The following is a 17,102-nucleotide window of genomic DNA, read 5'->3' on the forward strand; positions in this document are numbered from 1 at the left end:
GCACCCGCGCGGAATACTCGCCCCGTGTGAAAGGGGCCTTAGTGTTGAATGGTTTGCGCTTGTGAACAGCAATCTTTACGTCTGACCACAGATTTCCTATTTGATTGGGATCTGGGCTTTGACTAGGCCATTCCACCACATTTACATGTTTCCCCTTAATCCAAAATTTTTCAGGACTCTTGGGGTCTCTCAGCCTTATAAATCATTAAAATGCTGTGTGGTCCTGTCAGAGGAGTGAAGGTCAGAAAATGATCTCGCACTGACACACACTGCAAGTTCTTCACACTGAACTCACTCTGGCCTAAGTCAGCCAAAATTACCTTACAGAGTGGAGTCATGAGCAGGTAATGGGGCATAGCTCCTCTACATACCTACTGCTTTCCCAAAAAACAGCTTTACAATACAGAAAAAATGTTCACCCTACTCTCCAGATCACATCTCACCACCTGTGCACTTGTGAAAGGGGCCTTAGTGTTGAATGGTTTGCGCTTGTGAACAGCAATCTTTACGTCTGACCACAGATTTCCTATTTGATTGGGATCTGGGCTTTGACTAGGCCATTCCACCACATTTACATGGTTCCCCTTAATCCACTCAAATGTTGCTTTAGCAGTGTGTTTGGGGTCATTGTCCTGCTGGAAGGTGAACCTCCATGCTAGCCTCAGTTCACGCACAGAGTGGTACAGATTCTGCTCAGGAATATCCCTGTATTTAGCACCATCCATCTTTCCCTCAACTCTGACCAGTTTCTCAGTCCCAGCTGCTGAAAAACATCCGCACAGCATGGTGCTGCCACCACCATGTTTCACTGTGGGGATGGTGTTCTTTGGGTGATGTGATGTTTTGGGTTTGCGCCAGACATGGCGTTTTCTTTGATGGCCGAAAAGTTCCATTTAAGTCTCATCAGACCAGAGCACCTTCCCTCCATACATTTTGGGAGTCTCCCACATGCCTTTTCGCAAACTCACAACGTGCCTTTTTGTTTTTAGCTGAAAGTAATGGCTTTCTTCTGGCCACTCTTCCATAAAGCCCAACTCAATGGAGCGTACGGCTTATTGTCGTCCTATGCACAGATACTCCAGTCTCTGCTGTGGAACTCTGCAGCTCCTCCAGGTTTACCTAAGGTCTCTGTGCTGTCTATCTGATTAATGCCCTCCTTGCCCGGTCAGTGAGTTTTGGTGGGCGACTGTCTCTTGGCAGGTGTGCTGTTGTGCCATGTTCTTTCCATTTGGTTATGATGGTGCTCCGGGGGATCATCAAAGATTTGGATATATTTTTTTATAACCTAATCCTGACTTGTACTTCTCAACAACATTGTCCCTTACTTGTTTGGAGAGTTCCTTGGTCTTCATGGCAGTGTTTGGTTAGTGATGCCTCTTGCTTAGGTGTTGCAGCCTCTGGGGCCTTTCAAAAAAGGTGTGTATATGTAATGACAGATCATGTGACACTAAGATTGCACACAGGTGGACATCATTTATATTATCGGCATCTATTTTGATGATATTCCGATAGCTTATGGGGAACACAGATCGCGCTGCTGACAGCGCTCTCCGTGTTCCCTCAGCAGCACAGGGGAGAAGGAAGCAGTGTCTCCCTCCCCCTGTGCTGCTGCTGCCGCTGCCGCCAATGAGAGGAGGGAGGACAAGAGGAAGGGCTGTGGTCGCTGCGCCACCAATGAAGAGAAATCTCTCATTTATTCAAATTGAACAAGAATCACATAGCCGGCTCCCGACCTCTATGAGCAATAGCTGCGATCTGCGGTAGTTAACCCCTCAGGTGCCGCAGATCGCAGCTACAGCTCATAGAGGTCGGGAGCAGGCTATGTGATTCTGCAGCCAGCTCCCGCCTCCTGTATATGAATAAATTAGAGAGTTACCTTCATTGGTGGCGCAGTGCGCCCCCCAGTATTGATCATTGGACGCTACTGAAGCCCTGGCTGCCAGGGGTAAGCTCCATGCTGCTGCGTGCACAAAGCACAGAGCAGCAGGGACAGTGTGAGCTCCTATTTACCCTGATAGAGATCTATAAGGGTGAATAGGACAAGGGTTCTAGTCCCTAAGGGGGCTAAAAGTTAGTAAAAAAAAAATAAAAAAATAAATAAAAATAAAACACCAAAATATTAAGTATAAATGAAAAAGAACGATTTACAAAAAAAAAAAAAAACACACACACATTAACAATAAACATGAATTTTCTGCAGATTTGTGTAGGATTTTTATTTTATTTTTTTCAAAAATAAAAATTCCCAGATTATCGGTATAAATTATCGGCTATCGGCCTGAAAGTTCACAAATTATCGGTATCTGCCCTAAAAAATCAATATCGGTCGATCCCTTTTATATATATATATATATATATACACACACACACACTGTATATGTATATATACACACACACATACAAAGCCTCATGCATAAGGCACAGAGAGTCTACAGGTCTGTATTATTAATAAGGATCCCAAACATGGTCCTGGGCAAATAGGCATCTTTAGGCAAGAGGGCAGAAAATAGAAAGCCCCTAACTGCGGTGCTCATAGCCCTAAAGAAGGAGCAGTTTACACTGAGCTGTGTAACAACCATTTCTATAAGCACATACAAGTCATGGTCTACAATCCTTCCTCACTTACTGTCTCCTTCATGCAGTGATACATTTTAACACATTTATATTCCACAATGTAAGCACATGTTAACAGGGTTGTCTGACTTATAGAAAAACTCTGGCAACTCCTGTAAACTGCATATATTAACAAATGAATAGATACGCGTCTGTTTTCTGGCTACAGCTGATCATCGCTGCAGCCAATCCCTGGACTCAGCAGAGACATCCTGTGCACAGCTGAGGCCAGCAACTAACTACAGCGGTGACTTCAGCACTGCAGTCAAGAAGATGACATAAGCAGCAGGAGGATCGGGGCACGGTGCTCAAAGCTATTGACAGGGGTTGCCTGAGTTTTTATACAACTCGGAAAACCTCTTTAAAGCCACTTTCGATGAATACATCTGGCATTATGAGACTACATATCTGGCGCTATTAGCCTACACTGCATTTTGGGGATCCGAGTGCCAAGACACCTGACTATCCCTAGAATGAGAAGAGAAGTGCTCACATATCACACGCCCTCTCCTTGCTGCGGGAGATAGATTCAAGAAGGGCTCGTAGACTTACTGTTGAGTCTCTCTCACTTCAGCCTCCTGCAGTGAGGAGAGAGTGCCTCCGATCGGCGGAGGGGGGTCTCAGAGTTCAGAGCCCACCATTCAAATTCTGATATGTTATTATGACATATCTAAAGCTTTCCCAAAGTACAGTGCCACTTTAAACTTCAATGTAGGCTACCTGAGCAGTTCTGTCAGATCATGACAGAGAAAGCATTTGTACTGTGTCTCTAGTAGCACTAGGAGATGAAAAGCACTAGAATAAATATTATAAAATTAAATAAAAAAATACATAAAATAACTTGTTTAAGTCACGATAATAACTGCATAAAAAAAAATCTAACTTACCTTGTAGTAAGGCAAAAAAAGACTGCAGATAGCGCAATATGGCTTCAATTTGGCTATTGATTCATTATACTCCCTTTCAGCTGCAAAACTCTGCACCTTGGACTGCCAGAGGTGACGAAGAGGCTTTGCCCAAGGTTCACTCTCTTCAGTTGGTACACCAGGACACTCCTGAAATTCTGCGAATCAAACAAAAAGTTACATTCAACATGAATATTAAAAGAGATGTAGGCCTTTCAACATTACCGAATTTGGGACCAACTATAATTACTCCATAACATTGACCACCAAAACCAATTCACACAGGCTTAGGCCTCATGCACACGACAGTATTTTTTTGCGGTCCGCAAAAAGAGGCTCCGTTGTTCCGTGTCCGTTTTTGTTTCTGTGTGTCTTCCTTTATTTTTGGAGGATCTCCAGACATGAAGGAAAGTAAAAAAATAAATAAATCTAAGTCAAGTTTGCCATGCAAATGATAGGAAAAAAAACTGATGCGGATGACAATCTTGTGTGCCTCCACGTTTTTTCACGGACCCATTGACTTGAATGGGTTCGCAAACTCTTTTCCGTAAAAAAAAAAATAGGACAGGTTATATTTTTTTGACGGACTGAAACTACGGATCACAAACGGTGCATTAGCCGAGTTTTAAACTGACCCATTGAAAGTCAATGGGTCCTCAGAAAATCGCGAAAAACGGAACAACGGACACGTAATGAAACAGCGGTCGTGTGCATGAGGCCTCACACTGAAACACAGAGAAGGAACCTGGGTTGGAGATGTGGTCGGGCTTAAGCTCAAGGGGTATCCCAGTTAAGTATAGTCCTCAGCTATCTCTGGAACTCCAATAAAAATGAATGGAGCGACAGCACACATGCCCAACAAGCCTCTCCATTCATTTTAGGGGGTTCCCTGTTCTTGTGATCGGTTGGGGTCCCAGCTAGTGATGAGCCAACTTATCAAAAATTCAATTTGGCTGCTTCGCCGAATTTCACAAAGAAATTCGATTAATTACAAATTACTTTCATGAATTGCATCCTATTGTATGTAGCGGGTGCTATGACTGGGAACAGCAATCATGCTACTCCTGTAATTGAAACCCTCAGATGCCGGGTACATCGCTGATCACGTAATCTGACATAAAAATTTAGCCTAATCTTGCTATGGGCAACTAAGCCAGTTTTCCTTTACACCAGTTTTGTGAAAACTCCCCCATGCGGGGATGATTGTCAGTCCACCTGAAAGTGGAGGAGCCAGCAGAAGAGCCCAGCTTGTATCTGCACAGCGCTCACTCCCTTCTGCCACCAATGAGCGCCGGCACTGAAATATAAGCAATAGGGCATTAGCAAAATCATGCACTCCTAGTGAAAGGCATGATTTGCTAGAACACAGTACCACCAATCTACAAGGAATCATATTGGTGGTACAGAGACATAAGAAGTGCCTAATTTTCATTTAAAAAGTACACATTTTTTTAGCAGACATTAAAGATACAAACAAAAGAAATATTTCATCTTACTCAGCATGATCAACCTTAACAGGCAATATGCCTGGTTTAATAGGGCTGATCATGACGAAAGATGCTCTTTAATTTTTGACGAGGCGCACGCAGGGGATGTTGGTCTTGATAAATCTCCACCATGTCTTTTTTTTTTTTAAGGGACTGTGCCAACTTTAAATATTATTTTAAAGTAATTCGGAGTACTGCCAGAATTACACAGCTACGTTCAATGCGCAGTGGACAGAGCTGGTACTTGGGTCAGTGCTCTCATTCACTTCAATGGGAGCAGCACTGCAGTAACCAACTGCGTCCATTACACAATGGACAGAGCTGTGCAATTCTGGCACTACTATAAAACAGCTAATTGGCAGGGCTGTGGGGTGTCAGAACCCAGTAATCAGATATGTATGGCCTATTCGGAGGATAGGCCATCAATATAAAAATCCTGGACAAGCCCTTTAATGGAACATGCTACATGTCAGGTGAGAAAGCATAAGAAAGGCAATGTCAGCCAAGACATTGCATGTTGGATTAAAGGAATGACTGTTCTAGAACTACTACTACCATCACTGACCCCCTTAGGCCTTCTGGATTACAGTGAGGGCGAGACAAACCAAACAAGAGAGAAAAAGATTATGCGAGAGAGTGTGTGCGTTTCAGATAAGAAATTTAGATTGTGAGCCCTACTGGGGACAGAACTTGTCTACAAGTAAGTGATCACAAACTCCGTTTAGGACTGAAGAATACGCTGGAGCGACTGTATATATGCAACAGAGGGAACAATTATAACTCGTAGCAGAGATACATGGGGACACTTACCTAAAATAACATGCTGGATTTATATAATCCTACCAAAATCAGAAGAAAGGAAGGGCATGGATATGTTTGACAAGACAAGGTAAAATAACCATGTAGACCCGTGTTTCATGTGATCTCCTAGTTATCATACAGATCTGTAAATACGTTTACCATTGCTCGGCATGACTTGCTGAAAGGGTCTTTTATCTAACACTTTGAACAGTGACTAAGAGTAAAGAGCTGTCCAAAATACTCATGATAACATAATAAAAGGTGATGGGAGAGATGAAAGAAGTAAAAAATAATGGTGTTGCACACTATGGATCAAGGCATCAGAATCTATTTTATTGTAATTTGAGAAGATGAGACAAGTAGAATGGGTTGTGTGTCCTGATGTGAAATGTGTTTTACTTGATACAAATTCTTTACACATTTTCTGTACATTATTTCCAGGTTTTGCATTGCTACAGCGCGTACTGCATCTGAAACACGGCATGCAGAGTTTTGTTTGTCAGACTACACCAGCAGTATAGTGTTAAAGGGCTGTCTGAGCTGAAAACTTGGGCACCCCTGTTAAGGTGGTAAAACAGCAAAAGAACCAATACTCGCACTGCTAATGTCGTCTTCCCGACTGCAGCAGTGACATTCCATGCACAAAGGTCACCACTGCAGACAATTATTTGTTACAACCGTACACGGGATAGTAATGCTGAAAATAATTGACTGCAGCGGTGACCTGTGTGCACAGAACTTCACCGCCACAGCCAGCAAAACAAACCGCAGCATGAAGGACCACAGCTTAGCTCAGACTACCTTCAAATCAACTACCAAATGCAGCAAAAACACTTCCGATATGATAATACAACCGGCTGCATCCCTTCTAAACGGATCTGGTTGTATTATCTCTAAAATGACCAAGACGGGTCAGTCACTAAAACCATTGTAAGTCAATCTCTTTCATATCCCAGAAAACGGATCTGTCTCCATTGACTTACATTGTGTTTCATGCCAGATCCGTCTTTGATCAGTATACCATGATGCACACAAAAACGCTGCTTGCAGCTTTTTTTGTGTGCGGCATGGGAACGCAACGAAACGGAACGGAATCCATTCTAGTGCACTCTGTTCTGCTCAGGTTGTCCCCATTGACAATGAATGGGGACAAAACTGAAGCAGTTTCCTCTGGTTTTGAGACCCTATAACGGATCTGAATACCGGAAAGGAAAACGCATATGTGAAAGTAGCCTAAATCAGTATCTCCACATGTATGGCAGTCCATATTCCATTCCAGTGTTTGTTGAATACTATCATAGATACACCTCGTTCTACTTACTGAGGTGCTGATTAGGTAATGACCTAAACCAAATCTTATTTACTGAGCAATAGTATAAAAAAACACTCCTGTAGTCATCACAATTCTCTTGGTATAGAACCAGCTGGATTGCAAAAACAGTGCTAGTTGTACTTGAAAAGTAAGTGTAATCAAAAAAGAACTACAGACCACGCCAAAAGTTGAAAAGAAAAGTTCTGATTGAGGAAAAGAAGGGTTCCATTCTAGCTTGACTGGCAGAGGGATACAGTGAGCATGAGGTTGCTTCCATCCTTTAAATATGAAAGACAATGGTTCATAAGAACAAGGTGCAAACATTGGGGACAACAAAGCCTCAGACTAGCAGAGGGAGGAAACGACTGTGATGACCGCCACCTTTTTTGAATATTACTTAACAAGTGTGAGATGACATCAAATGACCTAAAAAACAATCACAAGTGGGAGCTGGCCTGAAATGCATGGCAAGGGATGGTTTGAAACAGACTTCTAGAGACAAAGGTAGAAAAAAGCGCTTCATTAATGAGAATGAAAGAAGAGTGAGGCTGAAGTTTGCAAAAGACCATAAGGATTGAACCTTAGAGGACTGGAGTAATGTCATCTTCTCTGATTAGTCACATTTTTTTAGCTTTGCCCAACACCAGGTAGGTCATGTAATAGTTAGATGGAGACCTGAAGAGGCCTACAAGCCACAGTGTCTTGCACCCACTGTGAAATTTGATACAGGATCCTGAAACGTGGGGGTGTTTCGGCATGGCTGGAATCGGGCAGATATGTCTGTGAAGAATATATGAATCAATCCACGTACAAAGTTATCCTGGAAGACAACTTGCTTCCTTCTGCTCTTACAATGTTCCCCAACTGCAACGATTGTGCTGCTGAAAAAAAACAATGCCCCATGTTACACAGCCAGTCATTGGCTGCAGCGGCAAAGATCAGGCAAATCGAGCTTTGGATCCAAGATCCGAAAGTCGATTTACTCCAAACTTAGTTTGAATGCTGTACGGTGATCCCTCTCCGTCTCTCGCAGGACTTTGGTGAACAACTTTGGACTTAAATTTTAGAACTTGAAAACAATTTTAAAACTTGGATCTGAAGTTGGCTTCGGTACAGAGGTACCAGCCATAACCGAAGCAGACTATGAATTACTGTTATAAAATAGTTTTCGAGTTTAGAAATCGAATGGCGAAGTTATTCACCGAAATCTCGCAAGACTAACGAATTTCACCTCGCTGGAGGCCATACATTTTAATGCTGTACGGAGATAGTGTCCATACAGCATTAATATGACGTTTTGAGCGAATCCACTTTGTATCTAGGACCCGAAGCTTGATTCTCTTAACACTAATGATAACCAATACCATTTGTTGGTGTTGGATCACAGTATAAATTTGACAGCAATTTTCAGTCAGAAGATACAAAAATTGGGGCTATGTGCTTTAAATTTCAAATTTACAGCTGTGATATACAGGGAAGTATCAACCCTTCAGGATGCCACCTTGAAGTGACTAACACATTGGTTCGATAATTATTACAGGACTACAGTTACAATATAAAAAAAACACATTCATAAAAGATTTGAAATATTGATATGGAAAATGCGGTCTTATATTGCTGAAGATTCAACTACAGAAAGAAAACACAGGCATGTTATCAATGGCAGAAGCCAAAAATCCTAAAGCCTGGGCTGTGTTCTCTTTAATAAATGGCTAATCGGTGTAGACTTCTTTGGATCTCGAGCCCTCTGATCTTGTCATTACATAGCAATTACTATGAGCTTCAAATATAGACCCTGCAAGTATCAATTTAAGGAAATTAACAGGAACGTAAGGGGTACTACCGCTTTCATGGATACACAGAAAACGTAAAGCTCTGCCGAGTCTGACAACCGCCACCTTTTTTGAATATTAATTAACAAGTGTGAGATGACATCAAATGACCTAAAAAACAATCACAAGTGGGAGCTGGCCTGAAATGCATGGCAAGGGATGGTTTGAAACAGACTTCTAGAGACAAAGGTAGAAAAAAGCGCTTCATTAATGAGAATGAAAGAAGAGTGAGGCTGAAGTTTGCAAAAGACCATAAGGATTGAACCTTAGAGGACTGGAGTAATGTCATCTTCTCTGATTAGTCACATTTTTTTTAGCTTTGCCCAACACCAGGTAGGTCATGTAATAGTTAGATGGAGACCTGAAGAGGCCTACAAGCCACAGTGTCTTGCACCCACTGTGAAATTTGATACAGGATCCTGAAACGTGGGGGTGTTTCGGCATGGCTGGAATCGGGCAGATATGTCTGTGAAGAATATATGAATCAATCCACGTACAAAGTTATCCTGGAAGACAACTTGCTTCCTTCTGCTCTTACAATGTTCCCCAACTGCAACGATTGTGCTGCTGAAAAAAAACAATGCCCCATGTTACACAGCCAGTCATTGGCTGCAGCGGCAAAGATCAGGCAAATCGAGCTTTGGATCCAAGATCCGAAAGTCGATTTACTCCAAACTTAGTTTGAATGCTGTACGGTGATCCCTCTCCGTCTCTCGCAGGACTTTGGTGAACAACTTTGGACTTAAATTTTAGAACTTGAAAACAATTTTAAAACTTGGATCTGAAGTTGGCTTCGGTACAGAGGTACCAGCCATAACCGAAGCAGACTATGAATTACTGTTATAAAATAGTTTTCGAGTTTAGAAATCGAATGGCGAAGTTATTCACCGAAATCTCGCAAGACTAACGAATTTCACCTCGCTGGAGGCCATACATTTTAATGCTGTACGGAGATAGTGTCCATACAGCATTAATATGACGTTTTGAGCGAATCCACTTTGTATCTAGGACCCGAAGCTTGATTCTCTTAACACTAATGATAACCAATACCATTTGTTGGTGTTGGATCACAGTATAAATTTGACAGCAATTTTCAGTCAGAAGATACAAAAATTGGGGCTATGTGCTTTAAATTTCAAATTTACAGCTGTGATATACAGGGAAGTATCAACCCTTCAGGATGCCACCTTGAAGTGACTAACACATTGGTTCGATAATTATTACAGGACTACAGTTACAATATAAAAAAAACACATTCATAAAAGATTTGAAATATTGATATGGAAAATGCGGTCTTATATTGCTGAAGATTCAACTACAGAAAGAAAACACAGGCATGTTATCAATGGCAGAAGCCAAAAATCCTAAAGCCTGGGCTGTGTTCTCTTTAATAAATGGCTAATCGGTGTAGACTTCTTTGGATCTCGAGCCCTCTGATCTTGTCATTACATAGCAATTACTATGAGCTTCAAATATAGACCCTGCAAGTATCAATTTAAGGAAATTAACAGGAACGTAAGGGGTACTACCGCTTTCATGGATACACAGAAAACGTAAAGCTCTGCCGAGTCTGACAACCAATACTTTGTAGTTAAGAAAAGTAAAGGTAAGAGCACAGAGAATCCTATTAATGACTATGACAGAACAATAAAAGCTGGTAGAGCAACGAGCAAGATGAAAGCAAAATATAAGCCACATTACAAGATTCACTTACAATTGCTAACAAAAGCAGAAAGATAAAGGTCAACGCAAGCAACTCTCCTGCTATAACTCACAAAGAAAGCAGATAAAGGAAAATGATGCCTCTTTGTTCAAACAACGTGAATGCAAAGGTAAAACACGTAAAATTATATCGTTATCTCTTGTGATCTATGCATACATTACTTCTTCATTTGCAGAATATTACCATACTGAAATGTGGATAATCCAGTAGTCATTAAGCCCTGAAATTAAGACTTCAGCTGAAAATGAAGATTCACTATCTGAAGCAATTAAAAAAAAAAAAGAAAAAAAATGAGAAAATTTTTCGCTAAATCTCCATATTACAGCCCAGCGTAGTTCCAACCAAGTCCCATCCACTATGCAGAAGATTCAGACATGGCACTTTGGATACCAAACATGCTAAAACAATAGTGAAATCCGTTTCTATACAGTGATATCGGATATCCAAACAGATTACCCCTATTTACCAAATTTTACCCCTTTAAGGCTAGGTCTACATGACGACATTTGTCGCACCAATGTCATGCGACAATTTTTATAATGATAGTCTATGGTGTTGCACTGCAACATGCGACATGCTGCAACTGTCGCGTCGCAGCATGTCGCAGTGCAACACCATAAACTACCATTATAAAAAATAATCTAATACTAGCCTAATAATAGCCTAATACTGATCTATTTTGGCCTTAAAGGGAACCTGTCACTGGGATTTTTGGTATAGAACTGAGGACATGGGTTGCTAGATGTCCGCTAGCACATCCGCAATACCCAGTCCCCATAGCTCTGTGTGCTTTTATTGTGTATAAAAACCGATTTGATACATATGCAAATTAACCTGAGATGAGTCAGAGCTTGAAAATATGACTCTTCTCTGGTCACACAAGATATGACTCTTTTATGTTAATTTACATATGTATCAAATCGGGATTGTTACACAATAAAAGCACAGAGAGCTATGGGGACTGGGTATTGCGGATGTGCTAGCGACCATCTAGCAACCCATGTCCTCAGCTCTATACCTAAAATCCCAGTGACAGGTTCCTTTTAAATGGGATTCTCTGGGCTTTTAATATTCATGACCTATCCTCAGACCCTCCCGACGATCAGCTCTGTGCACATGCCGTCTCCAGTCTCTCTTCCTGCTTGACACTTCTAGGTCTATGGCAAAGCAGCGGCAAGCAAGAAGAGAGAAGGCACATGCATACAGCTGAAGGTGGCGGGTGTTGGACCCCGGCCATCTGATATTGATGACCTATCCAGAGGATAGGTCATCAATATTAAAAGCCCAGAGAACCACTTTAAAGGGGTTTTTCAGTTTCATTACTGTATAAGGGCTCGTACAAATGACCATATTTTGCATCAAAGTGCATTTGTCCACTTCTATGAGTTTGCAAAAAACAGATAGCACTCGGGTGTCAGGGTCCTTTACTGTCTGTGTAGACCTTTCTTTTTTGACAATTTTTACACTTTCACATTTACAACTAAAACATTTTACAAATACTAAAAAACATAACATATTAAACCTCCATACTTGCATATTAAATGAAAGTATACACCCAGCACATTGTCAAAAAACTACTTTACAGACAAGACGCCTTCCATGCTATTTTGCATCAAAGTGCAATATTTAAAAAAAACTGCATAAAAGTTTGCACTGCTAGGCAAAAAATAAACGCCCAACATGTTCATGTAGGCCTAAATTTACATGCACATATATTTACATATAAATCACCATAACTGGACAGACCAAAAATCAGTTTTAGGGCTCATTCAGATGGCCAGAGTGTTTTCCGGTCCGCGCATTGCGGATCTGTAAAACACGAATACCGGCCGTGTGAGTTCCGCATTTTGCATACCGCACATGGCCAGCACTATGATAGAAATTACTACTCTTGTTCACGGATTGTGGGCAAGAATAGGACTTGCTCTGTCTTTCTCGTCGGGCCGCAGAACGGAACTACGGATGCGGACAGCCCACGGTGTGCCCGTCTGATAAACCATAGGTCTGAATAACACAGGGGGGTTCTGATCTGAGGTCTGATTAACACTGGGGGTCTAACGAAATTCTTATTTTGGTTTGATCCTTGCTATGGGGCCCTTACTTCTCTATGCACACCACTGGTGAAAGCCTAATTAAAGTTCTGTCAAACCCCTTAGAATATATTTCTGGAGAGGTCGATTTCAGAGCAGAAACACTGCAAATTTGTCAGAAATGTCATCCACTGCACTGCAAAAAGCTGTGGCAGATATCTGCAACATGAATAGAGCTGGTACTGCACAACACCGCAGATTTCTAGCATGTAAAAAAAAAAAAAAAACACTGTAAATTTGCTATATGGAAGCATACCCTAAGGCTAGTTTTGCGCTAAAATGTTTTTTGCAGGCTGTTTCAGTGGAGAAACAGCCTGCTGGAGTTTATCGCATCCAGCACAGCCTGAAAATGCAGCAGCACGGCCAGGCTCCACTGACTATAATGGGACCCTGTGGGGATCCGACCTGCTTCCAGCATTAGTGCCAAGATTCAGCCAGACAAAAAAATGCTGCTTGCAGTGGTACAATGCTACGGATTTGTAGCATGAAAAAAAACACAGCAAACTTGCCATATGGGAGCATACCCTAAGGCTAGATTCACACTTGCGCTAAACTTTTCCAGCAGGCTGTTCCAGTAGATGAAAAGCCTGCTGGAGTTCATCGCATCCGGGACAGCGAGACACTGCCACAACACCACCAGGTCCCATTGACTATAATGGGTTGGACCCAACGGGGATCATACCTGGCGTGATTTGGCCGGACAAATACCGGGCAAGGAGCAATTTTTTTTTTGTCTGGCTGTATCCCAGGACTAATGCTGAAAACAGGCCAGATCCCCACCTGGTCCCATTATAGTCAAGGGGCTCCAGAGGGAAAATGTACTATGTTGCATATAATAAACTCCAGCAGGCTATTCTTCTGCGGGAACAGTTTAGTGCTAGTGTGAAACTAGCCTTAGGCTCAATTGTTCCTTGTCTCTTGAAATACCAAAAAAAACAGTAGAGCTTGTACCAGAAGATGACAAACTATGCTACAACTTTAAACACTGCTTAAAAAAAAAATGCTGAGAAGCCAAAAAAATCATAAGAATAACTGCAAGTTGGATAAAGAATGTTCTTGCTGTTTTATGTGAAAGAACACACAAAAAAGTCTTAGTAATGGGTCAATAAATATCCCGAATCAATTCGCAGCTAACTGCAAGGATGACTTTTTTATTGCTTTAGGAAGCAGGAATTCAGCAACATAAAACAGCTATAATTATTTCAAAGCCTGCTTCTTAAGACGTTATTTTACATGTAAGAGAGATGTGTAGACATATTAGATAACATTGCACATTCCCAAACAGAACTGCTTTCGATCACGCTCCTAGGTTCAACCTGCTGTGAATAAAGCAATCTGTCCATGCTCATCAAAAAATAGTGACTGGTGACAAAAGCAGTCTCCGTTGGTCGCACCATACTCCGTAAACTCTGACATATTCAAACTACCCAAACCATCTGGAACCAATCTTCTCTCTGCAGTCACTCAGGGGAAACCTCTCATTCTGATATTTCGTCTGAAGATCTGACTAATGAAAAAATTGATGTGCTCAATTCTAGAGTTTTAGAGCAGTGAGGAGCTGTCCTACCTGCCGCTTGATTGACAGGGCCAGACATCTCACCTGTCCCTGACAATCTTATCCCTGTGTAACAACGCAAGAGCAGCAACTGTGCATGCACTTCTTGAGCAGTGGAAACAGCCCCTCGCTGCTCAACAACTCTGTTTGTGAGCAAATCAACTCATATCAATTGATTTGCTCCTCTGTAGAACTGACTCTCTTGACCACGTTTGATGGCTGTAAGGAATATGGATTATCATTTATTGGCAGCCCTGATTGTCATTTGATTCACCTTTTGGCATGTACACAGTCAGTGTATATGCAAAATATGTTCCCACCCCGCAGCCATCTAATTGTCAGCTAGCAAGAAAGGAAGCCCCAGGGGTCCAGGCTTCAAGGAGGCCCCAGGTGGAGAAAGTCACACCTCTTCCAGCAGCTAGGAGCCAGGCCAAGGTAACAGAAAAGATCTCTCAGTATGGGGTCGCAGCCCTTACCCAGTTCATTAGATTAGCAGACATATTGGGGCCGGCAAGTTATAACGAATTATGAATCGTCCATCCATCCCAAGCATAATTCGGTTATATTTTTGCGATCCTGGCGCAAAGCCAAACATCCAAGTAGTCCTGGCTTGAGGCTAGGATGCCCGGGAGGGGAGATATACATATCTTCCCACAGAAACCAAATAACGCTACCATGCTTGGACTCTAGTTGTAGCTGGAACCCAGGCAGATCAATTGGGCCCGGAACCATCTTCCTGTGACATTCTGGTCTGGGGCGATGAGTAAGTGGACCTACTAGGTGGGTCAAAAAGTATGGGTGGTCCCATCAGTGTCCTATCAGTGACTAACAGCAATCTTTGCATACACAGTCACAAAGGCAAGGATGTCAATCCCTGATAGGACCGCTTCTTGACTTCAATGACCAGAATGAGCAGGAATTTTAATGCATGAAATCTAAGGTCTTCTGAATCTTTTCCTAAAAAACGATATATCAATCTGCTCAGTTCCTCCTGCTCTATAACATGCTGCCTGCATATTGCACTGCATTCTCATGGCGACTGGTCCTCTTTAAGGGGGTTGTCTAACTTCAGCAAATAGCATCTATTATGTAGAGGAAGTTAATACAAGCCACTTACTAATGTATTGTTATTATCCATATTGCCTCCTTTGCTGGCTGGATACATTTTTCTATCACATTATACACTACTTGTTTCCATCGTTACAACCATCCTGCAATCCATTAGCGGTGGTTGTGCTTGCACACTATAGGAAAAAGCACTAGCCTATGTGCAGTGCCATGGTCCTGGCCACCAGAGAGGCCGAAGCTTTTTCCTATAGTGTGCAAGAGCAGCCACCTCTGCTGGATTGCAGGGAGGTCGTAACTATGGAAAAGAGCAGTGTATAATGTGATGGAAAAATGAATCCAGTCAGCAAAGGAAGCAATATGGATAATCACAATACATTAGTAAGTGCTTTGTATTAACTTTCTCTACATGATAAATGCTATTGGCTGAAGACAACCCCTTTACGTAACAAAGCCGGTGAATACTGGGGCGCACAGACGGTGATTTACAACTCAAGGGAAAAAATCTATGCCATGCTTTAAAATGTTGCTTTTATCCTCTCAAAGGGTTGATGAGGGTAGGCGATTGCTACCGTGCACTCCTAATAAGAAAATTAACGGCGTATTCAGCCTTGTAATCTGCCTCCATTCAACTCTATATAATAAAACACAGTATAAACCATCCACATAGATTGGTGTCGCAAATAATGGATGTTACTCACCAGATAGAAGTTCCAAGCATCTAAAGACTTAGGGGTCAGTCTTAAAGCCCTGTGCTGCTCCCTCTGCGTGGACACAAAATAAAGTGACCCCAATGGAAGTTCCATTTTGAAAAGATAAAAAACAGATAACGGGGGTGCTGCCAATACGATTAATAATGCATTTAAGAAAAAATTAAAATAAAACGTATGATGCATTTTGCCGCCAGACTAACGGCTTCCTCAGATACAAATGAACAGGGTAAGTGCGGGGAATTAAATACAATATTCATACTTCTTTCCAGGGAGGATAAAAATCTATGATAAAAAAAAAAAAGATTTTTTTATATAAAATGCTTTTTGAGGAAAATATATTTCGATCCAAAGGTTATTCTATCATGAAATAAAGATTTGTTTTTTAATTATGTAGAATAAGGCTGTACGTGGACTCCCATATTGTTGAATGGATTAGGCAGTGGCTGACGGACAGACAACAGAGGGTTGTAGTCAATGGAGTATATTCAGACCATAGTCTTGTTACCAGTGGGGTACCTCAGGGATCTGTTCTGGGACCCATATTGTTTAATATCTTTATCAGCAAAATTGCAGAAGGCCTCGATGGTAAGGTGTGTCTTTTTGCTGATGACACAAAGATTTGTAACAGGGTTGATGTTCCTGGAGGGATACACCAAATGGAAAAGGACTTAGGAAAACGAGAGGAATGGTCAAAAATCTGGCAACTAAAATTTTATGTTGATAAGTGCAAGATAATGCACCTGGGACGTAAAAATCCAAGAGCAGAATATAAAATCAGTGATACAGTCATAACCTCAGTATCTGAGGAAAGGGATTTAGGGGTCATTATTTCAGAAGACTTAAAGGTAGGCAGACAATGTCACAGAGCAGCAGGAAATGCTAGCAGAATGCTTGGGTGTATAGGGAGAGACATTACCAGTAGAAAGAGGGAGGTGCTCATGCCGCTCTACAGAGCACTAGTGAGACCTCATTTGGAGTATTGTACTCAGTACTGGAGACCATAACT

The 17,102-nt window shown here is 41.8% G+C and overlaps 1 protein-coding gene across 1 annotated transcript in view; it reads right to left on the reverse strand.

Annotated features, from left to right (window-relative positions):
- KDM4C (lysine demethylase 4C) overlaps positions 1 to 17,102 on the reverse strand; it is a 324,567-nt gene that overhangs the window by 85,579 nt on the left and 221,886 nt on the right. Inside the window, exon 13 of the mRNA XM_044272540.1 lies at positions 3,501 to 3,676. Coding sequence (XP_044128475.1) covers positions 3,501 to 3,676 — 176 coding nt within the window. The remainder of the gene's footprint in view (positions 1 to 3,500; positions 3,677 to 17,102) is intronic.

Source organism: Bufo gargarizans, chromosome 1 (assembly GCF_014858855.1).
Source record: "Bufo gargarizans isolate SCDJY-AF-19 chromosome 1, ASM1485885v1, whole genome shotgun sequence".
Taxonomy (NCBI): domain Eukaryota; kingdom Metazoa; phylum Chordata; class Amphibia; order Anura; family Bufonidae; genus Bufo; species Bufo gargarizans.